A 27113-nucleotide genomic window follows, 5' to 3' on the forward strand; every position below is an offset into this window, starting at 1 on the left:
GCGTGAGGATGAGGTGGTGTCTCCCAGCCTTACCTGTTGTGTCCTCCCCACCAGGAAGTTGTAGATCCACCGGGAGATGGCAGGCGATAATAAAAGGCAGTAAGTCCAAGGCACAAGTTTATGTTGTAGTCTAAAAGTTTGGGAAAACGTTCAACATAAAGACTGAAAAGACATTAAAATAGCTAAGAAGCAAGTTCATATAGTGCCGTTAAAAAGTATTGGTTTAAAAAGCAAAGTTTCCAAACTTTAAGATCATCAAACAAATATAACCCAAGTGAACCTGATATGGTATTTAATTAATTTATTAAGTAAAAAAACTAAAAAAAAAAAATAAATAAATTATGCCCCCTTGTTAAATCACAATTTCTCTTTAAATGACACTCATCACATTCAAGCCTGGTTACGTACAGACCTGCTCAATCAAGAAATCATTTATACAGAATCCATCCCAAAAAAAAAAATCAAGTTGGACAACAGGAGTAAAATTGCTGCAACAAAATGACACAATCCAAAAGAAATTGCAGAACAGTCGAGAATATTGTACTATAATTCTCTTAAATGCAGGATAGCAAGTGGTCTTCATTGCGGTTTGTACTTAGAACTACCAAGACAATACCCACAAGCACATAGAACAGTAGATGTTTATTTTTCTCTCTTAGAAAAAATAAAAGGGAAACAGAATACATTATGAAAATCAACGAATGTCTGATTGGCGTCTCAAGACCTCTGATGCCTTTTATTTCAAGTCCTTTTGTACAAATATGTTATGGTTTCTTTCCAATGAAGCCATGATGTCATACTTGAAGCTTTCATGGTTAGGACTTCACTGCTGTGTCTCTGGACTTGTAGATCACTCCTCTGCTTTTGAGCTCTCTCACCACACCTCCAGAAACAGAAAAGAGTTCAACATTACCGACACATACAGAGTAAAGCTGATGCTACAGCATACGACAAAGGGAACCTGGTCAAGCCATGCTACGGAGACGCTCAGAAATACGCATCGACTGAACTCTACCTGGGGGTAGTCTGCCAGTCACTGACACTGCATATACGCCTGGCTTGAAGGTACCTGTAAGGATAGAGTACCAAAACATAACAATAAAATTTCAAGTGTTGTCAAGATTTCAAAGCATTTAAATTGTGTCACCACTAAGAAACATTGTAATTCTCTTCACTGATATGACCGATAAGATGTCTCCAAATCATACCTATCCTTTGCCATTTTGCTACCCAGCTGTCCTCAGGACTCATCTGGGCAATCACGCTGTGGGAATAAACACGAAACAAGGGTGAGCAGCATTTACCTCATGCTGAATTATTTTTCAACATCGCCAAGTTAGTATTTACCCATCAAATGAAGAACTGGTGCATTCATACACCATCTCTCTGTTCCCCTTCATTTGAAGGAACGACTCGCAGTTGTCACAGCCATCATATTCGAATTGGTCAATAGTCTAGAAGAGAAGCCAATTTGATTGTTTCTGTGTAGGACGATGATAGAGTTGCCTCATACGAGTGCTTATCTATAATAAAATTGTAGCCGGTGTCCACTAATGGCTATTGTCTACCTATTAGCAGTAAAGCTAGCAAACATTTCTTTCATCGTCATTTAATTACCTTAACTAAGGAACAAAGTAAACATGCTCGTAGATGGCGAAGGTCCTTAGGAACTGTTTCCAGAGCCATTATCGCTAGTCCTTATGAAAATAGCCCAGAAAAAATTGGTTTCTTCAATTTAGACGACGCAACTTTAGTACGTCACTATCAGGCCCGTGTGGCCACGAAGGACCTTTATTTAGGCATCCTTTTCACGTGCCTGTTTAGAAAGTTGCGCACCTCACGAAGACTCAAATAACGTGCCAAAAAGTGTTCCATGAACAGCTGCTGATAAAATATATCAATCCAGGCGGTTTCCTTTCTTTCTTTTTTGCATTTTTTTTTGTTTTGTTTTACTCTACTGAGTAATACTCAAAAAGCAAGTCTTGGTCACGTTCTTGTAGGTTGTCCGTTAGTCTTTGGTGATTGAATACTGAAGTAATTAACTGAAAGATAAAATTAAAAGCATATTTTTGGGGGGTCTTGTCCTATTTATTCCGGCGGCCTTGCAAATGGTACATATCTACCGACCAAACACAGAAATTGGAATAAAAACGAGAACAAGTAACAATAACGCAAAAATGAATGCATGAAATCAGGATCCGTAAATTGTTTGATTTCCATTCCATTTAATAATTTTATTACAATTTTACTGTGTGACTATTCCCTTCACTTTTGTTCCCTTTGTTCTCTGTAGAATAAATTTCTACATAGAAATATGTGTAATAGTGCAGCTGTTCTCAAAGTGTGGTACAAGCGCAGTTAGTGGTACGTGGGCTCCATCTAACATGCATGAAACAATTTCCAAATTACATTCAATGCATGTTACAGTGAGTTAAGTATTTTTTGTCCAGATTTTTCAGACCATTTTTTTTAAACGCAGCAAAATGTTACAGTGTCTTACGATTATATTAAGTATAACTTTTAGGAACAAAACTTCTGCTGAGTTTTTTTTTTTTTTTTTTTTTTTTTAATGAACACTTGGGCCGAGTACACCACTTTATTTAAATGTCGGTCATTATGGTTGTACTTGTCGAGCCAAATATTTTTGTGGGGCGGTACTTGGTATAAAAAAAAAAAAAAAAAGTTCGACAACTACTATATCGGGTATGCAACATTCTGACGAACTGGTTCCATTTCGTTTTATTCATTTGTTTGTTTTGAGTTTCACGAATTCCCTAAAATATTGTCCATCCATTATCTGAGCCGCTTATCCCCACAAGGGCCGCGGGAGCGCCGGAGCCTATCCCAGCTAACTTCGGGCCGGAGGCGGGGTACGCCCTGAAGTGTGTGTTGTGACAAGCGTGATTGAGATTTATGGTAATCGTGTGTACCTAACTGGAGTTTCATTACAGTTTAACCGCTAGAGGGAGCCACACGCGTGTTGTTTTTTGTGCCCATTCCTGTGTTCGATACGCCCTCTGTGTTGTCTCGTTGCCTTCATGTAAACCCGGAAAACGAAATCTTTTCTTAACAGCTTGACATCTGTAAGCGGGTAGTCATGCGCATGCTTGAATATAATGTGTATATGTAGAATTATGTGGCTGAATCCAAACTGAGAAGAAGTTTGTATCGCCTCTTTGTTTTTTCTTTTTCAGACCAACCAATCATGGACGATGTCGAATTGCCCCTGAAGGCAGCGGGCCTGGCGAGCAGGTAGCGGCTGTAAATGAGAGATCTCCCCCCCCCCCCCCACACACCCCCCGGTGGAGAGGCAAGAGGGAGAGGGACACGGGAGAGCGGATGAGTGGCACGGATTCGTCCACGCGTTTGACGTGTACACGCGCTCTCTCAAGTTGACCGACTTGACATGGAGTTTGGAGCACTCGTGTCCCGCACACGGCGGCGTTTTTAGCCGTGCGGCCGCCGCTGACTACCTAACTCCGTAGGAACCGGAGCCACTTTGGTCCGCAGCGCCGATCCAACTGGGAATACTGTTTAACTCTGAAGGGACGCGAGGAAGCGAGCGAGGCAGCCAAGGGAGTTCTGAAACGCTTTGGGAGCACGCGCGTTGCCAGCGTACAACTTGTAAACATGTTACTTAAGCGTCGGTCCGGGCCGTGATGTGGCCTCCACCTGGAAGCGCAGAGCGCCGATGAAGTTCAACCCGTCCCTTCCGCGTGCGCCCGGCTCGGCGAATGCGGCGCCCTCGGGACTCGCCATCTCCAAACGCCGCTCGTCAACTGCCCACACAAAGTGCTTATTAGTATTATCAATGTTATTTTTAATATTTGGGCTGTACTTATTCATAATAAGTTAAATGAACTTCGACACATGCGTGGAGAGGAGCTTTTTTTTTTTTTTTTTTTTTAAATTACCATTATTATTATTATTATTATTATTGGACGGACTAGTCACTCCCAAACAGGAGTTTGGTTTTAATCTAAAAAGAGATTTTATTATTAATAATATTTAGCAAAAAAAAAAAAAAAAGGAGGAAAAGTGCTGGATGCACGATTGAATATTAACTGAATGGAAGGATCACGCGTGAGCTTGGATTGCGTTGCCTAAAGAAGTGGCAGAGAAGAGTGGACAATTAATAATAATCCGAATATTTATAGTAATAAGACAGAGGGAGCGATTGCTGCGTGTCTTCCTGCTGACTGCTTTGAAGTGCACCATGTGCGGCCGGGCTCCGCCGCTGCAGCCGAGGCCATGAGCGTCCTCGCGTGGCGCCTGGCCGGGCTCTGGCCGTGGCTGCTCATGGCGGCCCTGCAGGTGGTGATGGGCCAGCCGGGCCCGGAGTCCGAGCGGCCGGCCCTGCGGGCGCTCATCAAGGTGACGCTGCTGAAGAACGACCCGGCGGACAGTCCCATCACTCTGGAGGGGGTGTTCGTTGGAGGGAGCGCCGGCTACGCGGAGGGCAAACTCATGCAGGTGAGAGAAAGTCAACCATCGACGATAACAACAAACGCGTCCGCTCATCACAACAAATGAAGGCTCGATTTTTACCCATATGAGGATTTAGCCGTAGACTTGATACCTGGCAAATCTGAGTTGCTTTAATTGTGCACAAGAGCTGTTATTGTTCCGAGTCAATGGCAACAGGTGGACGCATAGGTTAAATCAGGGGTCACCAACATGGGCTCCCCAAGGACCTGTTCTAAAAATAGCTTACCAGAGAGAGCACCTTGTGATTTCCTCACAATGTTGTCGCAGTGTTCATTTGAAAACGTAAACGCTTGCAGAGATTTCTCGAACCTAAAGTGTCGCACATCGATAATCATCTTATCTTACCGTGTTTAGTGACTGTTGATAGCTTTTGTGAAAGGTCATTAACACGATCAGTTTCTTTATATCCATGAGTGTAATTGTGATTAATAACGTACACTGTAAATTGTCATTTGAATTAACTTCATTGTAGCATATAATATATCTTACATCCAGTATCTCTCAGTTGACCACATTTGAATCTCGAGGAATACAAAATGAAGTGCATTCCCCGCAGTGTAAACGGTAAAAGTTCATTTAAATAAATGTTACTTCAGTAGTGTGTGTTGAACTATTTTGCCTTTGCGTTAATTAGTAATACCCAAGAAGTAGCTCTCAATTTCAAAAAGGTTGGTGACCCCTGGATTGACCCTCTGCCATCTAGTGGAAGAACATTTTATTGTTCCGCCTGGCACGATATGTCACTAACATACAAGTACTATTTGTCTAAAGTATTATCCAGTCCATCTATCTATTTTCTGTGCTGCTTATCCTCAAGAGTGTTGTGGGTGAATTGGAGCTTGCCCCAGCTGTTTTTTGGTGGGGTCTCTTTAGTGGTTTAATGGCTCTATGCTTATGTGCTAAATGTTTAATATTCCATTTGTTTAAGTGCAGTTTTTGCAAACAGACCCCGAGTATGATTTATTTATATTGAGTGTATCCAAGATATTTTATGTATACATTACAGTTAAGTTTTCTTAAGAACTGAAAGTTAATTGTCCTTAAAAAAAAAAAGGTTGTACTTGAATTACTATGCACTATAATATCAGTGGAATTAAAAAAAATACTTTATTGTTGCACTCTGACAGGAACCTTACTTACCTCCTGCTTCCATTTAGCAGGTTCCTCGGTCAACACAAACCAGTCATGATTCTCAAGCTTTTCTGAGCCGACGCAGCTATTTTACACTCAGGAGAGGGAAAAAAAAAAAAGACATCTCATGGCACACCACCAAGCGAAACATGCTCCACAATTGTCTGGTAACCAGTTCATGGTGTACTGCTCCTCTCGCCCAAAGTCAACCGGTACAACTCTAGCTCGCCCATGACCCGAGTGAGGACAAGAGCGATAGAATAGGATCAAACACCGATCAGCCGCGTTCGGCACACCTTCTAATCTTGCCCCATGCAAGAACTGTCCCGGATCCAATTTGGATAGGCACTGCGAGCATGGCATTCCTTATGTAATGTCAATTGTTCTTGCGGTTTGCCCTGGTATTCTGTTTCTAAAAATAAGTGCCCCACTTATGGAGCTGAGTGAAGGAAACCTGAATATTAAGCACACCAGATCAGACAGAATAATACTTCAAGGTGGAAATTCTGCTGTCCAGTAGCTAAAATACGATGCCAAAGAGCCAGAAGGAATAACAATGTGCTTCCGATCAAGATGAATAAATACTTTCGTATCAAAGAAGCGGAAACCTAAAATACTCCTTGCAGGATTTCATCCTGCACTGACCCCCGCATCTAGACACCAACTGCTCAGCCTTCCCACTCGGCACGTGATGACAGAACAGCCAAATGTATTTGAACAATAACGATGACGCAGGCGTTGTTTAAAGTGCCGTTGACCTCAATTTAGTTTTACACCTCACGCAGAAACATCTGTCATGCCCGGGCGGCAGTTTCGTCTCGCACCAAAATGTTTAACATCTACTCTTCAATTCGACAACTTTATTATCGAGGTGTGGTAGAAGACAGTTAAATGACACATGTTAACCCATATACTGTAATTTGACTTTAAGTGTTTTTTAAGCTTACTGGTACCCTGCAAGGCGAGGTAGAAATGTGTTTTTTTTTATCCAGCATGCGTATTTAGCATTGCGGTTTGGACTAAGGTTGCATGGCCATAAAGCGCCACCGTGTCAATTTATTTACCGTCTCCCAGGAAAATATGTGAGATTTTGCCACTGTTGATACTGACCATTTCTGCAGCCCCTTTTCCGAGATAGCTCTCCACTAGGCAAGCCGTCGGCAAGCCACTCTGCTTAAAACTGAACGCACCTTTGTTGGAAAACAAGTTCTGATCTTGCATTGCTTAGATCAGACACACTCCGGGAATTCCGGCATTCCTCATTAGTCCTCGTAAAAGTTCACACTGGAGTTGGAAAACTGTGAAGAGAAATGTAAGATTTTGTCAATTGTGATGATTCATGTGTCAATAGTGCTGTCACAGAGTCTCTGCAGCATGCTCCATACTGTAAGGAGTACATAAAACAGTTTGTTCACAATTTGACAGCCATGGCAGTTCTGTCCTGTCCAAGATGTGCAAGGTTCACTTTTGTCAGGCCCTGCAGTATGCTCTTTGTTACGGCTCAGGCTTGTTCCAGCAGGTACTCAAGGGCCTGTGTAGACCACTTTAGGCTCGTGCTTTATGTCCTTGCCTTGCATTGGATGAGAGGAGTGGGCTCCCTTGAATGACTTGTGTCGAATCTGTCCCAGTAAAGCGGCACAACTGTTCACTTAATTTCTGTGATACAAAAAAGTGGAATTCAAGGGTGCTGCACTCAATCTGCTCCTGAATGTTCATTAACATTTGATGTATTCATATTTAAAAATACGGGGTGTCTTCGGCTTGCAACGGAATCGATGTTTACGCATGTTGATGTGGTGTAAGAATATGTAAAAAGGCACACTTCGTAAAGTAACAGTTTTTCATTTAATTGTTTTGTATTTACGGCCCAGCGGTGTTTCCCAGACAAATTTTTTTACTATTTCGAAGTTCTTACTTTTGCATTAAGCATAGGTTAGTAGTGATTACAGGCTGTTCTAATTCATGCGCAATGTCGGGTGACCAATCAGAAAACAGTTCAGAGCACTTCCTGAGCAACCAGCATAACTATAGATAATGGTTTGGAGCTGAACTTGCTAAAATGTCATTTTCTTTTCCTTAAAAGTTACATACATGTATATCATTATTTTTACAAATATACCGTAATTTTTCATGTATAGTGTGCATTTTTTTTTTTTTTTGTAGCTCCCTTCCAAAATGTCAAAGATCAATGATGCGCATTATACATGGGTATAGGGGAAAATTAAGACTCCTGTTATAAATGTATGCTGCCATCTGCAAGTTTGGAAAAAGTGCTAATATATACGTCACTGCCACCTCGTAGCTATATAAGAAAAGTGTTCCTACCATTTTCATTCCAATGTGACTTCGACATATGACTGCACATTATGTACTGTACAGCCACTAAACGGCGACAGATGGAAGCGCTTAGTTGTATTTTGCTGAATGCAAAGACTGGTAGTGAATATGATAGTGAATTTGAGCTATACTGCCACCGTAGGAACCAGGAACGCAATTCCACTGCAAATCGAGGACCCCGAGCACCACCCCACCACTTCCCCGTTGAAACCAATAGAAATTATAAGTTCCCTGCTCAAACTGTTGCTATCATAAAGGCTTTTTTTTTTTTTTTAACTTACACACAACATTTTAACACATGTCAAAAGAAATGAACCAATGTACAATAAAAGACAGGATGGAAGTGTACCGTATAAAAGAAGTGGGGAGAAAAGCGAGCTGAAAGCAGTTGACTTTTTAACAGGCTTTAATGGAAATTAAGTGCATAATAGCATTGCAATGAACTTAATGACTTTGGCACATTGGGCTTGACAGTCGACTCTGCGGTGTGCATTCCATTCTTCCTCTCTTAAGATGCGGATGCACCGATATCAGGTTTTTTTTTTTCCATACCTAGTACAAGTACATAGACTTACATTTAACACTTGCCATTACCGAGTAATGCTACTTGATAATGCCATGAGAAGTTGTGAGTTTTCATATAAGGTGATTTGTTTTAATTAAAGATCGCTAAAAACCTAAAGCATTCATTGAAGGTGCCTTTCAATTTTCATTCAAATATATACAGTGTATATCTTATCCACAAAACAAATGTACCGCCCTCCTTGGGGGTGGTGTGGCACACTTGTGCACGTAACATATTAGTTTGATCAAAAGACACAAAAAAGGAATATCGCAGCAATGTCGCACTAATAAAACAAAAATAAAACATTTTTCACCGAGTAGAAGCTCCATTTCTGGTTCTTTGATCAACCAAACTTTTGCCACTGGCTGTCATTCGTACCCTTCTATGGTATAGGCTCCAGCACTCCCGCAACACTTGTGAGGATAAGCAGCTCAGGAGACGGATGAATTGACGATGGTACAAGCAGTCACAGATAGAAATACAAAATGAAAAACCCCAGTAGCAGCTAACCCAGACGCTCCAGACAAACTGCCTTGAATCTGATGACACTCACGAACTTACTGGACAGTTGTCATTGTGGACTCCCAGCCTGGCCCAGCCCACAACGGTCCTGCTTTATAAAACCAGTTTAATCATTTCTATTCTTTTGTTTTTACACAACACAGTTCTGGTTTTGGTGGGACTGGATCGTATTAATGGCTTTTCAAATGATCTACATTTTTTTTAATTTTGATTGTGGAATAAATTCAATGCAAGTCAAGATACCGCACCATACAATGTTTCCAATGGAGTTTTCTCTGTCATCCTGTGTTGAATATGGGCCTAAATTTGATTGACTGCGTTCCCACTTCCTGTTTGTGTATTGAAGTCATAAGACCTCGCTTTGGTCCAGGTCTCCCTGTGGTCTATTAAACAGTGGCTGTGCTGGACGTGTGCCCTGTCCCCTGAATGCACATGTTCATTGGCGCACTTGGCCAGAGTCTGGCAACTCTATTAAGAGAAAGTACAGAGGCATTACGACTGTATCCCCTTTCCAGACGTAGAGCTTATAAGATGTCCGTAGAAGAAGTGCAGAGGCTTCCGGGATGCCTTTGAACTTGAGAGGACTGTCAACGATATCCTGACTTTTGTTGAGAGAAGGACTTGGAGTTCATCTTCCAATGGGATTTGTGCCAATTAGTGGAGGCGAAACAATGTGAAAGCTATAAACTGACTTCAGGCTTTTTTTTTCTCTATCTTAACGTGGCTTTTTTTTTTTTTTTTGGTGTTTGTATATTTGAGAGTTGACTTTTGGGCTTTTTGAACCCGCAATTAAAGCACGGCACGCAGTTTCCAGTTAAATCTGCACCACTTCGCCTTCTTTGAAGCCCGTAAGGTATTGATTGCCTCCCTTCCATTGCCTGAACCCTGATCGCGCCCTCTACTATGGGTTGTGTTTTCTTCTTCAACCATCTGCACAGGCACTTGGGAACGAGGGATCGGAGGGCGGAGGGGGCTCTTAGGGAGAACATCAAAGTGTGTCCAGTTCCAAACGTGAGCCGGGATGATTAAAAACCAAGAGTGTTTACACTGCACTTCCCATATGGGCCCTCTATTCCCCCTCCCTCTAGATTTCCTGTTCATACTTCCTATCTCCCTGGATGAGATAAAAGCCTGTCCAGGGCTCCCCGTGTGTGCAGACCGCCACAATGGTGGCAGCAGCTGCTTAGCAGTGTTGCTAATTCCCGACACATACTGCATACCGCTCTGACACACATCAAACAGCAACAGGTGCATTTTAAGTCATTGGGATTTGTTCTTGTCAAGTTACTGTGACAGTTGAAATGTCATTATGATTATGCGGAGCTTTTCCTGGGTCTAAAATTTGGAGGGAACCACTTCTGCCTAACTTTAGGACAGCTCCAGCTGTAAACTCTCTGACATGGGTTTACACTGTATACTGGTGGAAGAAGAGTACACAATACATGGCTATCTAAAAACAAGACATGTTATCACATGTTTTCCTTCACAGTACTTTTAAGACTGTACTGTTAACTTCTTGTACCCTAACCCTTCCTGAACAAGCTGTGCGCGGTGCGGCAGATCGCAAGCAACTCTTGAAATGTGGCGGAAACCATACTTGGTTCAACCTGTTACTTGGCATCATGATGTGAAAATAATGTAGGAACAACTCGAGACATCAGCCGGGAAGTTAAAGCTTGAGCGCTAATGGGTCTTGAAAAACGGACAATGACATGAAGCGGACTGCCAAACTGCTTACAAAGTAGCTTAAGGATAACAAAGTCAATGTTTTGGAGCAGCCATCGCAAAGCCACGAGCTCAACCCTTTTGAAAATTTATGGGCAGAGCTGAAAAGCTATGTGCAAGCAAGGTGCCAGTAATCTGACTTTGAAGAAAGTAGTCAATTCTTCTCAAAAAGAAAAAAAAAAAAATCTAGCAAATACTAATAATTTTGGTGATCCTAATTGACATAAAACAAGAGTTTAAATCTGATTTCCTGTCAAATTGTGAGGGGAAAAAATTGGTTTCTCTTTTATAGAGTGGTTGTCAACTTTTAGTTTCAACTGCAACGGTTATTACTCATTGTCACTTGAAACCACGTGTGGAGTTGGTTGCAAAAAAAGTGTACAGTTTGTCCCTTCATACACTGATGTCTGACATGATTTACTAAAGGGCCATGTGACGAAACGTGTGGGTTTTTTTTTGTGTGTAAAACATACTAGTTAGATTCCCAGTGGGACAATTTTGGTGGGTTCTTACTCAGCTTTCCAATTTAGACAGAAATTGTATGTTGTGACAATTATTTTTTTTTACTTTACCTTGAACCAGTGCATTTATGCAGTTAACCTTTAGGCCAGATTGCAAATGTTTTTGGATGTTCACCAAGTTTCAAAGCCTTAAATTACATCCTAAAAACACACACATGTACAAATGATTGTCGACTCTCTCATTTTCCTGTGGTCTATTAACTTGGAGAATGACAGCAGAGTGCAAAATGTCTGTTTTGAATTTCGCTGTAAGCCTCAGATGATACTGACAGACATCTGACATCCAAAGCCCTACGATGTCCACATGTATGGAGACCATATGAGTTCTCATCATAAACAATGGACCCCTCCGTACAGGGCACTTAACCACGCCTCCTGAAGTGACGTCACGCCACGTGCGCTGACGTAAGACAAACGGTAAAAATGGCAAATACAATACAATACATTCTGACCTGAGACAGACTCCATGCTTCTGATTTCATTCAATCATTCACACGTAGCAATGTTATGCTAGCGGAGACCGTCTCATTCATTTATACGAGACGTGTATTAAAAATCAAATTTAGGGCATATCTTCGTGCAAACACAGTCTGGTTAACCTTCTGGCCGCGAGCCAGCAAGAAATCGATACGTTTGTGCAGTCCGATCATCGCTAAATATCGCTCAACAAAGAATAAGTGTGTCAATCGTTCACACGTAGCGGTGTTATGCTAGCGAAGAACTTCAAATTCATTTATACGAGACATATATTGAAAATCAAATATAAGGCAAACATATCTGTTCCAGTTGATATTAGATGGATATTAGATGGATTTAGTTGATGATGCGGTCTTCCCCAAAGTTTGATCCATCGAAGGCATTTTTCGAACTGGGTCTTCGGTTTTGGAAAGGGTACGAATGGAACTCCACCAACTAGCCTTTCAGGATACCTGTCGTCACTATTACAAAGTCCGTGACTACACCTCTTAACCATATTTATTGTTAAATAACCCAAATACGCGATGAAACGCTAACAAAACCTATACTTGACCATTCAATGTTGTCAGAGAAAATGGCGGGAGCAAAAACGGGCTTTGGTCTATGCAGATCTCTGGCCTCTGATTGGTCAGTGACGCGGATTGCGCAATATCCACGGAGGGGTCAATTGTTGTTCTCCTTTGCTGTAACTACTCTGCAGCTAACTTCTCTATTTCACGATGGTAGGAATAACAGCGCTTTTGTTGGACTCTCACACCATACTAAATTTCCCTTGCAAGTTACAGTATATGCTTCCATCTGAGGCAACTTTCTGTGCATGCTCAAGTCCCTGTGGTGTCCATAAAGATTGATTTACAAGGAAAGAAGAGGAAGTTTTGTAATATATGGATTAGACATTACACCGATTTGATTGATCTGATCGGATTAGCCTTTTTTGCTGATCGGTATTGATGTCATAATTTGCCGATCCGATCACTGATGTCTTTCTCAGAGCAGATCAATGACATTTACTCCGCCTTACAAAAAGTAGATAAATTAATTGCTGTGTGTACTGATTGCCATCTAATAGAAGACCATTAATTTTTTCTGTCGCTATGCCTCACTGGCTTAAATAGATGAATAAAGATAGATTGTTTATTGTCAATGTATATTTATAGAACAATTAAGTGCACTACTCCAACTACCAGAGACAAATTCCTTGTGTGTTGTTTACTTACTTAGCCAATAAAGCTGATTCTGATTCTGAAGTGTATAGATAGTAAATGAACAGGTCATTTAAATGAGGTCTTTGGTCCGTCTTGTGATCAGATCAGGGATCAATTCTCATTTATTTAAACTCAGTGATTGGTGATCAGCCCCAAAAATCCCGATTGTGTAAAGCCAAATATGGATGCAGCAAAAGTGATAGACTATCTACAAAGCATTCTTTTGAAAGTGGCACAGCAACTGATCCGCCCATCCATTTTCTTCCGCTTATCCGAGGTTGGGTTGGTGGGGCAGTAACTTTAGCAGGAAAGCCCAGACTTCCCTCTCCCCATCCTCTTCCTCCAGCGCTTTTGAGGGGATCCCAAGGTGTTCCCAAGAAACCCGGAAGACATAGTCTCCTGTGTATCCTGGTGTTTCCCTGGGGTCTCCTCCCGGTGGGACATGCTCAAAACCTCTCACCAGGAAGGTGTCCAGGAGGCATTTGAATCAGATGCACTCGCCACCTCATCTGGCTCCTCTCAATGCACCGATCCACCTGTTGATCTCCGGTTCCATTCATCCCTCACTCATGAAAAACAGTCCAAGATATTTGAAGTCCTCCATTTAGGGAAGGATCTCGTGGTCTCAGATTTGGAGATGCTGATTCCCATTCCTGCAGCTTCACACTCTGCTGCGAACCACTCCAGTGAAAGTTGGAGATCACTGCTTGATAAATCCAACAAAACCACATCATTTGCAAAAAGCAGAGATGCAATACTGAGGCCACCAAACCAGACCCTGTCTACACCTCGGCTGCACCTAGAAATTATTTCCATTATAGTTAGGAATGGAAAATGGCAGCTTTGGCGTAGTCCAACCCTCACCGGAAAATAGTTGGCTGTGTGGACCAAGCTCTGACACCGGTCGTACAGTGATCAAACGGCCCATATCAGGAAGTTTGGTACTCCATACTCCCAAAGCACCCCCTACAGGACTCCCTCATTGACATGGTCGAACGCCTTCTCCAAGTCCACAAAAAACATGTAGACTGATTGGGAAAACTCCCATGCACCCTCGAGGACCCTGCTCAGGGGGAAGAACTGGTCAACTGTTCCAGCCGAGGACAAAAAAACACATCAATCCTCCTGAATCTGAGATTCATATTCCCGATGGACCGTCCTCTCCAGCACCCCTGAATAGACCTTATCAGAGAGGGTGATGAGTCTGATCGCCCTGTAGTTTGAAAGCACCCTCCTCTATCCCAGTCTGCCAATCCAGAAGGACTGTCCCCGATCTGCACGCAACGTTGCAGAGGTGTGTCAACCAGGATACCCCTACAACATCCAGAGCCTTTAGGAACTCTGAGATTATATCATCCACCCTTGGAGGTTTGTCACTGAGGAGCTCTTCAATCACCTCGGTGATTTCAACCAGAGATAGGAGAGCTCATAGACCCCAGACTCTGCTTCCACATGGGAATGTGTGTTGTTGAAATTGAAGTTTTTTTAAGTATTCTCCCCACCGACTCACATCATCCCAGGTTGAAGTCAACAGTGCCCTATCCCCACTATATACATTGTTGATCGTACACTGCTTCCCCCTCCTGAGACACAAGATGGTGGAGCAGAATTTCCTCAAAGCCATCTAGAAGTCTTTCTCCATGGCCTCAATGGGATTGCCTCCACGACAGGCACCAACTACTTTACAGCCACAGAACCGGTCAGCTGCCCGACATGGTCCACTCGAACTCAATGTCCCCATTTCCCTCTGAATGGGGTTGAGGTTCTGTCGGAGGTGGGACTTGAAACTCTTTCTGACGGGATTCTGCCAGTTGTTCCCAGCTGACCCTCCCGTTACGTTTGGCGTGCCAGGTCAGAGCAGCATCTTCCCTCACCAAGAAAAAAAAAAAAAGCCATTCAGGGGCAATTGTCAACCTCTCAAATTTTTAGTGAAGCATAATGTGCCTCTTCACATTCACTCTTTACGCCAAATAGCATTCACTCACTCACTGACATCTACACTATTGTCATTAGTTCGGCCCATTATTACATATCTATTGCCCCTAACTTAGCTTTGGCTTGAACGCGTCATGGTTATGTAACTCATGGGCAGTCCAGGGATCCCACATATTGCAGCACAGGAAGGAGGCGTAGTGCTCGCACATCCGTCCAACCTCCTCCACGAATAATGGCTGGTAAGATGTTTCTTGTGGGACTGGAAGAGTCAGGGAGGAGGAACATGGCAAATCTCTCAATCCTGCTGACCTCCATTATAAGTCATCAGAACACGTCTGGAATTCTCAAGTTGCGATACATTCTTGTTGTTCAGTTAGTCTTTTTGGACTACATCTCCTATCGCTGGGCCATTTTTGCCTATCTTTAAAAAGTCATTCCCAGGAAGAGCACCAAAACAATAGAAGCTTCCGAAATAAGGGATTATTAAAAAATGCAGTTGCCCTATGCATGATAATTATGCACACTTTCATGTCAAATATATAGGAGTTTTGGAAAATGTTCAAAGGTTTTGTATATTTAAAATAGAATTTTGGATTGATGTAGCCTAAAGACAGATAAAGTTCACTTTTCGTGATATGTGCTAGTAAAAAGATGGTCTTTTTCGTCAAAATAAGCCAATTACTGGTTTCCTCAGTTTGGGATAGAATTCCGTTACTATGGTGGCCACTTAAGCAAAATTTGTACGTGTACCAGAAAGTGTTAAGGCAGCAGTTGGGTCATAATTACTTTAAACATTGGTAAACACTTCAAGGCCATAAACCAAAAAAAAAAAAAATGGCATTCACGGAGCGTGCCTTATGCAAATGAATCCATTCTGCGCCGTTGGTGACCCGGAGTCGTATATCAGCGACGTAAGATGAGGACTTCCTGTACTGCCAAAAAAAAACAACACATTGTTTGTCTTGGTGTAATGATCAATTGACCGGCTAAAAATCAGCTGCTGACTTTGGAGTGAACTAAATGATGCTGTCTCTTCTTTTGAGTGTCTTTCCCGCTCCATACCAACACCAAAGGTGGAGTTTCTCTACCATCTTTCTTCGCTCCACTAGTGCAGTCACTTTTTCTTCTCCGCCGACCAGGCTTCTCCTGTTGCTTGACAGCTCTCGGGTGTAATTCACGGAGGGTGCTTCAGTTTCAAGGACAAAAATGGCTCCGTGCACTCGAAAGGCAGGAAGCTCTTATTTTGCCGAGAGGATGGAGGAAAAGAGTCATCACCATTCCACAGATAAATACGCTCTGACAAACTCCCTCCCTCTCGCACATTCCCTGTTGCTCCTTCACTTTGGAGGTTTTTTTTTTTTGTTTGACTCGAGTTGATTTTGCAAAACATGTCCCGGCAGTATAATTTCTAGTTACTTGGCTCTTCTGTGACATGCTTAAAGCTATTTGTACTCCGTGTTTATGATGAGTAAATTAGTGGCCAATGCGGCGGTGAGCTGACTGCACACAGAGAGCCAAATCTGGAGTCAGCTCAAAGCAGTCTGAGTGGAAGTGAAGTCTCTTCTTTTTCTGCTTGAACACTTGCCTCAGCCATCCAAGAGAGAGAACTTTCCACCTGTGAGATGTTTTCTTTTTTTATGAATGTGTGTACAAGCATCAGTGAGTCTTTGTTAATGTACCACGTGTGTGTGTGTGTGTGTGTGTGGGTGCACACAAGAGGCACAGCTCCTTGACTGAGATCATTTACCAAACTTTATTAAGTGGGATCAAAGTGACTCAGATCTTCCAGCAGTGCCTGACTACAAAAGCCATTTTGTAACTTCAGGTCCGAGCGGATAATCCTGCTAACGAGAAATTCTTTATATCTCCAGGCGTTACATACTCCTCTCCAGACAACAACGAAAATACATTTTGCCTTCTCTATTAGTTGCCGAGAAGATGTGCTGAGAAATTGTCGGGAAACTCAGTAAACTCAGGTTTATCGCGGGACCTACATTCCTGACCCACCAGCCATAGGTTAAAATCTGTAATCTACAGACACAGATTAATGTTTTAAATAGCATTTTTAACACTTTCCAAATAAGAGGCAAAACGTGCTTGCTTTAAGATTTTTTATTTTATTGCTCCCTCTTTTGAATAATCTAGCAATGACCATTACATGATCCAAAGTTTGATTAATATGGGAACTCTTTTGGTTTTGGTTACAGTGTGTCAGTGCGAAGCTTGGCGTGGAGTTCCAGTTGTGGTTGAATTTTGGACCCAAAAGTATACCCATAACCCTATTATTTATTACACATTAAAGATAGTCCTAAATTATGTGGAAACATCTGTGTTCGCTTTGGAGTGTAGTGTGCATCCGTTTTTTTGTGTTCTGGGAAGCAACAAGTCTTGACATCAGTTTTGTCATTTTTTTTTTTTCTGCATTACGAAAAACAATTTGCAAGTAGTGTCTGTGTCTACATGTCAGGAAAAAAATCATTCGAGGTGATTAGGTTTTCTAAATATAAATTACACCCACGTTCCGAAAAGTATGTTTGCCTCAAACTAACATTAGATATCCGCAAAAAGATATTACAAAGCTGGTATCGGTGACACAGGCGCGGAGTGTTCATACGTTTGGCTTTTAACAAAGGCAAAAATGTACGATGGTTTACACACACGCATCAAACTCTGGAAATCCCCTGTGTAGATGTGGGTGATATTACAGAGATGGCAGACCACTGAATGCTAACCACGTCTTGCGGCAAGCGTTGGATTCTATGCAGCTTTTACACTATAATGACCGTGTGCAGATGCCCTTGGAAATTAATTCTAGGAAATTGGTGATAACATGTAATTTTTCTCTTTCTGGTCTCCAGGAAGTGATGTAAAGAAGAGGTTATGCTCTTAGGTCATGAGGTCAATATATACACGAATGCTTACATGTGAGCCAGAACTACAAGTGGGTTGTTTTGTACCCTTTTGCAACAACATGGACGTAAGCGATTGTGTGTGATTCTGAAAACAGCAGAAATTCATTGATAAACAGACAACTAATTGATTATCAAATTAATCATTTTTTTAGACACCTTGTTTAAGTCAAAGTGTTCATTGCCTCAGAATTTCAGCTTCTCAACAGTAAATATTCTCCGATTTCTGTTGTCCTTCATGAGAGCAGACTGATTCATCTTTGCTTTCTTAAAATTAGACATTTGTCAATATCTGCTTTGACTTTGGAAAACAATGAACAGTTTTGCCCATTTTCTGACATGTAATGAACCAAAGAAGAAACGGAATCATAAACAATTAATTTTTACGACTATTTTGCACTTTCAATTTGAAGTAATCACCTGTTTTTGCATTTCTCATGTAGTTCACCCAAAAATAACCGTTAGTTGCTGCCCTACAATTTAAAACAACAATGAGCAAGTGATGATGTGTTTGGCGACTCGATGGTCCAATTGGGTCCTAGCTCTGATAAATATCATTGACTATGTATGCCTACATGCCACATAATAGGTCACCAAATTAATTGAACAAAAGTGATAAAAGGGTTCAAGGTTGTAGAAGGATGCAAAACCTCTACGGCGTTTCTGTCTTTCATCAATCTGTCAACTGATTGGCAGTCTATGACTTCTTCCCAGCCTGATCTTTACAACAATATGTTTCGAAGTCCTACTCTGTAGCCTCACTTGGGCCATTTAGGGCGCCCCGCTACACTCTTGGCTGCAAACAGATGCGACCCGTCATAACAGTGCCGCCTTTCCGCTGTTTGTCTGCTTCTTTTGGACAAACTCATTCGGTGACCTTGTTGCATGCTCCAAAAACAACTAAAAGCAAACGAGCGTGAGCCGAGTGTCTGAAAAGCATCAGGAGAGAACCGTGTATCTCGGAGAGTTGTTCCAATCGGCTATGACTTCCTGACTGGCTGCTCGTAATTAGAAGCAGTCCCTCGCTGTGCCTCCCTCTCTTGTCCAAAGTAAATAACTTGGCACCCAGCTGGAATGCTGACAGACCGCTGTTTTGGGTGCTCTGTAAGAGCTGCTTAGGTTCGACACTTGCTCCGTCTGTCAGCAACAGACAGTGTTCTCCCAAATGAAGAATATCCTCGGTGTCTGATGACAACCGTGTGCACTTCTGTCAACTGTTAATAGCTTCAGCACCAGAAATATAAAGCTATCTTTTCACGAGCGTGTGCATTTTGGACGTGTACGTCTGTAAATGTTTCAGAGGATTTGTCTGGGATGTAATGACCCGATGAAGACATGACAGAAAATCTCGTCGACTGTAGGATACTCTGAGCGATGGATGGCAATAAGACCACACTGTCATCCAAGCATTGCTTTTATATTTTACAATGAAATAAACACAATTATAACAATCTTTTTAAAAGGAAGCATTTTAACACTTGTTCAAAGGTCTAGTGTCATCCCTATTAACATTCTAAAATAGATATTGAAATGAAAAATACAGAAAAGATTATTCACTTCAATGTCTACACAAAAAAATAAATATGAGCGGAGAGCATGTCATCCATGCTCAAAGTTGCGGAAGTCTCATTCGACATCCAAGTGGTCGCCATATTGGCTGCATTTACTCTCTGTGACGTCACCCCAGACATTCGCCATTGAAAAGACGCTGTGGCCCCTACTGTGGGACACGCCCCTTAAGACACGGAAGCTCTTTTCGAAGAAAACATCTCACAACTGAGTGAAGTGTCCGGGGCAATATTACCCTATTGTTTTGAACCATATTTAGATGACATGCGGATCACGGCCAAACCACCTCCCTGCCCTGCAGTGGACATGAGCCACCATGGCGACGAGCCACCCCGGACGACAAGGACGGCGGCCAGCTCGGCCTTGTCCACAAGGCCGGTAGCGATCCACAAGGTCTGCGGAGGCCGTCCTTCAGCGGCTGCTGCATGGAAGCCTTGCGATGTGCACATCGATACATTTAGCAATCCTGATTTATGGATTACGCCCCCCCCCCCCCAACTATTGTTTTGTTTTGTTTTCTTTTTTAGTAGCTGTATACACACCTATCTGTCATTTGGAACCCACAAAGCTTTCATCCCTTGCACCCGTGCAATCCATTTTTCACGACGAACCGGGTCTCTTGCAAACTTATGAAGGGTAAATCCATCCTCCTGAGTGTTCAAGCAATACCCAGCAATGCAACGAGCCAGCGTTTTGGCTAACACGAAGGAAAAACGAGCTACCTTCCCAGAGGTAAAACTAATACAAACAAATGAGTCCACTTCTGAGTGGTCCTGCCATGTACGTCACTTCCTGCTTCTTCTCGAAAACAAATCCCTCGAAAGGATTTTCATGGCGGGAGTTACAAAAAGCTGTATACGTCAAAATCATGTTTTGTGGTATTAAAAAAAAAAAAAACGCATGGGTCCATGTTTGCTGCCGTTTTTTCATTAACAGCGTACTAAAAATCTTGCATTGCATGACAGTGGCACTTTAAACAAAGTAAGAGTGAAGAGATCTTGTGGGGATGGATTGATCTCCAGCTGATGTATGCTGTATGTTTGAAGGTGCAATGAGAAGTACTGGATAAAAACGCAACATAGATATACAAGACAAAGTTGCCAGGGGTGTTTAGTGAGACAATATTATATATGTCCAGGAGAACACAGCTAAAGTGGACCTAGGATATGCATTGTCTGGCTAGCTCGCTTCAAGCTGTTCTCTTCAAATGACCTTGACCACGGGCTTGGAATTTGGAGGGAATTGATAAGAGTATCATAGACTGTATATCTTGATTGCATAACCTGTGTATTTACATTTACTCTGAACACTTGTTTAAAAAAAAAAAAAAAAAAAAACAGTTCATCCAGGACAGCTCGAAAGGCAGTCTGTATTTGAAATAGCAGGCCATGGTATCTTGCCAGGGCCGCTCACCCGATAACCTTCACTGCAGAAGCTACTCCACTGCAGTGGGACTGTGGGAGTGTGTCTGCGCGCCATTCTTTTTTTTTTTTTTGGGGGGGGGACTGTATGGAGTCATTGGAACATTTCTTTTGAACCCATTTAACTTAATTACTCTTTTAGCCTTGTCTATTTAAATCCTCATATTGTTCTGCATGGTGTTGCTCGAACTGTTCATTGAGGGCTAAGCACAGCATTACGTAGCAGAATCGCTAGAAGTTGAAAAAATCTAAAGACTACAGCAGAGCTGCGAGTGGTTTGGTGTTTGGTGCGCTCGTTCCGTGATTAGCGCAGCAGGTTGCCGCAAGCTTAGTTAATGACATGTCTATCGCCGAAGTCCTTGGGCAGTCTGGAAGTGCAGGGACCCACACTTAAGAGTATTTGCGTAAGCACAGCACTTCCTTCACAACGGCATATATGTGACCTCATAGAATCACCATGGTAGGCTAACATTGCGGAAAGAAAAACAATATAAACCGTTTGATCTTTGCCAAATGGGACGAGGTATGGTCAGCCACAAATAGTCAGTGACATACAGATGACACATCATGCTCCGCTCATGACATTAAGTCCTAATCATATTTTCCAGACCTGAAAGGCTTTATGATGAATGAGTGCTATATATGTGTGTGTGTGTGTGTGTGTGTGTGTCTGTGTCTGTGTGTGTGTATGAGCATGTTCACAGAACAAATTCAAGTAATAATTCAAGGCACTACTGCGTTACAATGTGTATTACACCCAATAAAAATGAAAATATTTCCATACTCTTGCAAGGATCATACAGAAAAAAAACATATTTTACTGTACAGCTGTCTTGAGTCAATTTTGGCATTTGAGAATGGTTTGTATTTTCATGTCTCAAACACATAGGACTATGGGATTACTTGAGAACAGTCAAGACCAAGACTTTATGGCTAACCCATATCAAGTACTGTAAATTATACGGTATTTTCACAGCCATCCGTTCATGGAGAAATTATTTGAAAAATATTTAATAAAAGTAATTGGATGATTTTGCATCTCCTGAAATTTTTTTATTGGACCGTTTTCCTCATATTTTACAGAGTTCTACAAATGTAATGATACAGAGCTGAACCTGGTTTTGGGATTTACTTAGTCTCAAGTAGCAATAGTTTTGTAGTAGTAGTAGTAAAAGACAGGCTCTCGATGGGCAGCAGAAGCTCCCGGAAGACTGGACAACGACAGCCAAGGTAATCAGAGAGACGGGCAGGAGAGTACTTGGTGTGTCTTTTGCTAGGAAAGGGGAGAAGGAGACTTGGTGGTGGAACCCCAAAATACAGGGAGTCATACAAGGAAAGAGATTAGCGAAGAAGAAGTGGGCTACTGAGAGGACTGAGGAGAGGCGAAAGGAGTACATCGAGATGCGACGTAGGGCAAAGGTAGAGGTGGCAAAGGCTAAACAAGAGGCATGTACACCAGGTTAGACACGAAAGAAGGAGAAAAGGATCTCTACAGGTTGGCCAGACAGAGGGATAGAGATGGGAAGGATGTGCAGCAGGTCAGGGTGATTAAGGATAGAGATGGAAATGTGTTGACTGGTGCCGGTAGTGTACTAAATAGATGGAAAGAATACTTTGAAAAGTTGATCAATGAAGAAAATGAGAGAGAAGGAAGAGTTGAAGAGGCAAGTGTGAAGGACCAGAAAGTGGCAATGATTACTAAGGGGGAAGTCAGAAAAGACACTACAAAGGATGAAAAATGGAAAGGCAGTTGGTCCTGATGACATACCGGTAGAGGTATGGAAGCAATTTGGAGAGGTGGCTGTGGAGTTTTTGACCAACTTATTCAACAGAATACTAGCGGGTGAAAAGATGCCTGAAGAATGGAGGAAAAGTGTTCCAGTTCCCATTTTTAAGAACAAAGGGGATGTTCAGAATTGTGGGAACTATAGAGGAATACAGTTGATGAGCCACACAATGAAGTTATGGGAAAGAGTAGTGGAGTTATCTGCGAGCAACAGTATGGTTTCATGCCTAGAAAGAGTACCACAGATGCATTATTTGCCTTGAGGATGCTCGTGGAAAAGTACAGAGAAGGTCAGAAGGAGCTACATTGTGTCTTTGTGGATCTAGAGAAAGCCTATGACCGGAGTACCAAGAGAGGAACTGTGGTACTGCATGCGTAAGTCTGGTGTGGCAGAGAAGTATGTTAAAATAGTACAGGACATGCATGATGGCAGCAGAACAATGGTGAGGTGTGCCTTAGGTGTGACAGAGGAATTTAAGGTGGAGGTGGGACTGCATCAGGGATCAGCTCTGAGCCCCTTCCTGTTTGCAGTAGTAATGGATAGGCTGACAGATGAGGTTAGACTGGAATCCCCTTGGACCATGATGTTCGCAGATGATATTGTTATATGCAGTGAAAGCAGGGAGCATGCAGAGGAACAATTAGAAAGATGGAGACATGCACTGGAAAGGAGAGGAATGAAGATTAGCCGAAGTAAAACAGAATATATCTGCGTGAATGAGAGAGGTGGAGGAGGAAGAGTGAGGCTACAGGGAGAAGAGATGGCGAGGGTGGACGACTTCAAATATTTACGGTCAACAATCCAGAGCAATGGTGAGTGTGGTAAGGAAGTGAAGAAACGGGTCCAAGCAGGTTGGAACAGCTGGCGAAAGGTGTCTGGTGTGTTATGTGACAGAAGAGTGTCTGCTAGGATGAAGGGCAAAGTTTACAAAACAGTGGTGAGGCCGGCCATGATGTACGGATTAAAGACGGTGGCACTGAAGAAACAACAGGAAGCTGAACTGGAGGTGGCAGAAATGAAGATGCTGAGGTTCTCCCTCGGAGTGAGCAGGTTGGATAGGATTAGAAATGAGCTCCATAGAGGGACGGCCAAAGTTGGATGTTTTGCTGACAAGGTTCGAGAGAGTAGACTTCGATGGTTTGGACACGTTCAGAGGCGAGAGAGTGAGTATATTGGTAGAAGGATGCTGAGGATGGAGCTCCCAGGCAAAAGAGCGAGAGGAAGACCAAAGAGAAGGTTTATGGATGTGGTGAGGGAAGACATGAGGGCAGTTGGGGTTAGAGAGGAAGATGCAGGAGATAGGCTAAGATGGCTAAAGATGACACGCTGTGGCGACCCCTAACGGGACAAGCCAAAAGGAAAAGAAGAAGAAGTAGTAGTAGTTTTGACAGTAGCCCATTTATCTTCCATACCACTTATCCTCACTAGGGTCATGTATTTCAGCTGACTTCCAGAGAGAGGCAGGGTACACCTTGAACTGGTCGACAGCCAATCGCAGGACACATTAAGACGAACAAACATTCACACTCACACCACACCTATGGGAAATTTAGAGTCTCCAATCAACCATGTTTTTGGGATGTAGGAAGGAACTGGAGTGCGTGGAGAAAACCCATACAGTCACGGGGAGAACATGCAAACTCCACCATGGCAGATCTGCTAACCAGTCATCTCCCTGTGGCGCCTTGACGCGAGCATCACTCAAAATTTCTATGCATCATATTGAATGTGTCATGTCTACTTTATCCGACAGTAGTTTATGGAGAAAGTTACAGAACTGTCTTATATCAGTTAGCAGCCTGTTCATGAAAGTCAAGAGTCAGGAGCCGCGCCAAGCGCTCAATTCCCTGCCAGATCAATGTGAGAATGAAGCGAGCGAGGGAAGTTTGGACTTGAAGGAAAAGGGGGTGTTAGCAATGCGTCTACTGCAGTTCTCTGACCTGCCTCCATGCCGCTGACTTCTACTGTTTGCCCACTCTGTTAACTATTACCAAAAGGCTGTGTATCTTGGCTCCAGCTCAAAACTCTTACACATACTGTGGCCCATTATCAAAGGAGACCTGCACTACAAGCTCTGGAGGCTTTCCAAAAGGCCATAGTTTCAACCCCAAGACCAAACCTGGCACCATTGCATGCCTCATAGTTTTCTCCCAACTCTCTTTCTCCTAATCTCCTTGCTTGAACATGCACATTGGTTAAACTGCACTTGGCAGCTCCCTTACCCACGCACACTTATTTTTATATCTTTCATGCCTGCCTTCATTTTTCTTCATATTTATTACAAAGGTACAAAAAAAAAAATGCGTTTTTGGGGGGAATTGTTAGAAGTCTATGGTTCCTTGTAGTATCATGCTCCCAGTGATCTATTTAGACATCTAGCAACCTGCTTTATAGTCTTCATTTTTTATTCAAATTGGAGGATATTATTTTTTTGTAATTGCTTTTAAAATAATAGATGTTTTGTACATATACAATATAGATTGTACTCATGGAAAAATGCAACAGAAATTGTATTAAATGAAAGTAAAACACAACCAAGAGGCGTCACAGAAATATAATTAGACCAAGAGTAAAACATCAAAGCAAATTGAAATGTTCCATGCTTAAATGTGTGAACTACATTTTGTATATGCCAGTCTACTCCTTAACTGCTGCTATCTACGCGCGATGTGAGCTGTTGTAGTTCCTCATGAACTAAAATGCCGGCCATCTCCGATTACATCAAGGCAACGAGGCGTCTTCAAATATAAACATTGGAGCTGGCTGTAACCAAGTTGTTATCAAACAATTTTGACTGCTTGCAGTCTGCTGTGGGACAATTTATATGACGCATGGAAATGTTGAATGGCGCAATAGTCAACGTGGCATGGTGACTGACTGGTTAGCACATCTGCGTCACAGTTTGGGGGACCTGGGTTCAAATCCGGCCTCGCCTATATGTGGAATTTCCATGTTGTCCCCGTGCCTCCATGAATTTTCTACGGCTGCTCGGGTGTCCTCCCACACCCAAAAAACACGCATGGGAGGTTAAGTGCAGACTCTAAATTGCCCACAGGGGTGAGTGTGGCGACCAGTTCTGGGCGTACCCTGCCTCTCTCCCAAAAATAGCTGCGATAGGGTCCAGTACGCCTGCAGATGGATAATACTGAGGGTACCAAACTGACCAGACCTCACTAACATCTCTGCTCCACCTGAAACTTTGTCCTTATGAAGGTACTGACAAACAGCAGCCTTGGCAGCGTGTATTCTTCACAGAAAACCAATCCCAGTTCTAGCAAAATGGACTAAACTCGAACACTGGCCATACTAGGACCAAACAGCCTGTAGCAGAATGTCTTGTACTCCAAACTCCCAGAACACCACTGACATCGTTCCCTGGGGGACATGGTTGGGATGTCTACTACCTGTCTACAAAGCACATGCACAATGGTTGTGCCATTTCATCTGCAGACCCTGCTTAGGGTGTCGAGCTGATTCCACTGTCAAAAAGAAAACCCCCATTACTGAGGATGAACTTGGTGTCAGACCCCCCTCTCCAGAACACATGGACCTTAATATGGAGTCTGCGAAGTGTGACCTTTTAGTCGTCTTTCATATAAGTGTGTGTTGAAACTATGGTGTTGAATTTGGAAAATGTATGGTACTTTATATTTTCATCTAATCTCCAGTCGGCTGCAGGCCACTTGCTTACATCATAATTCGATTTGATGCGGATGTTAATTTAGATCCAGTTGATAAGCCGTGTGACATAATGTAATGAATTGATTCAATGTTGCAAAACTCATTTGTCACATCGAGTTTATAAAGATAGCATAGTAAGGTATGTAAAGTGTCATGTTTTACTATTAAATAGATACGGATACAAGGACCTGATCTAAGGTATGAATGTGTGTTTGCGTCCTTGCCTGTGGTTGCTCTAGTGTAATATGTCACTTATTTGATCAGGTGGCAGCCTCATCAAACTTCCGCCAGGTGTGCACCCATATTAGCTTCAGCCTGTTCTCATGGTGTCCTTGTTGCCATGTAAATACATCTTTTCAAGTGTAGCTAGTTTTGTGTATATGTATATATGCAGTCAGTCTTCATTGGTGATATGTAAACGAAAGGCAATTGTGTTTTCGTGTGTGTGGGTGTGCCATACTTATCTGAAAGTCTGATTTTGTTATCCGTGAGTCAAACGCTAACGTGAAGAGATCATCTTTTCCTCCCTGATACTTCTACTATGCTCACTTCCCTGCTGGATGTCCTCGATTAGGGGTGTCAAAGTCATTTTTATTGCTGGCCGCATTGGAGTTATGGTTTCTTTCAAAGGGCCATTAAGCCATAGTAATGTTTCTTCACCTCCTCGTGGTATTACATAGACACATCAAATTGATGGCTAGCTAGTTTTGAAATCAAAATTTAGGGATAATAATTAGTTTAGTTTTTTTCAAATTAGTGTAAAGAGCAAAAAGTGTTTGACATTTTGGTGGACATTTGATCGATAATTATGGGAGCTGTATCTGATTTAATGTTGCGAGC

The 27113-nt window shown here is 42.4% G+C and overlaps 2 protein-coding genes across 2 annotated transcripts in view; one reads left to right on the forward strand and one right to left on the reverse strand.

Annotated features, from left to right (window-relative positions):
- Positions 1-627: 627 nt before the first annotated feature.
- On the reverse strand, positions 628-1817 carry supt4h1 (SPT4 homolog, DSIF elongation factor subunit). Its single transcript, XM_061802842.1, has 5 exons — positions 1618-1817; positions 1348-1454; positions 1209-1264; positions 1016-1069; positions 628-883 (listed from the first exon to the last, which is right to left on the reverse strand). Exons 1-5 carry the CDS (start codon positions 1684-1686, stop codon positions 816-818), a joined length of 354 nt encoding a protein of 117 aa, XP_061658826.1. The 5' UTR covers positions 1687-1817; the 3' UTR covers positions 628-815.
- The window catches only part of LOC133491507 (E3 ubiquitin-protein ligase RNF43), a 95047-nt gene continuing 69091 nt past the window's right edge, over positions 1158-27113 (forward strand). Inside the window, exons 1-2 of the mRNA XM_061802739.1 lie at positions 1158-1289; positions 3195-4473. Of these exons, the coding sequence (XP_061658723.1) occupies positions 4252-4473 (222 nt within the window). The 5' untranslated portion in view covers positions 1158-1289; positions 3195-4251. The remainder of the gene's footprint in view (positions 1290-3194; positions 4474-27113) is intronic.

This window comes from Syngnathoides biaculeatus, chromosome 18, assembly GCF_019802595.1.
Source record: "Syngnathoides biaculeatus isolate LvHL_M chromosome 18, ASM1980259v1, whole genome shotgun sequence".
NCBI classification, from domain to species: Eukaryota; Metazoa; Chordata; class Actinopteri; order Syngnathiformes; family Syngnathidae; genus Syngnathoides; species Syngnathoides biaculeatus.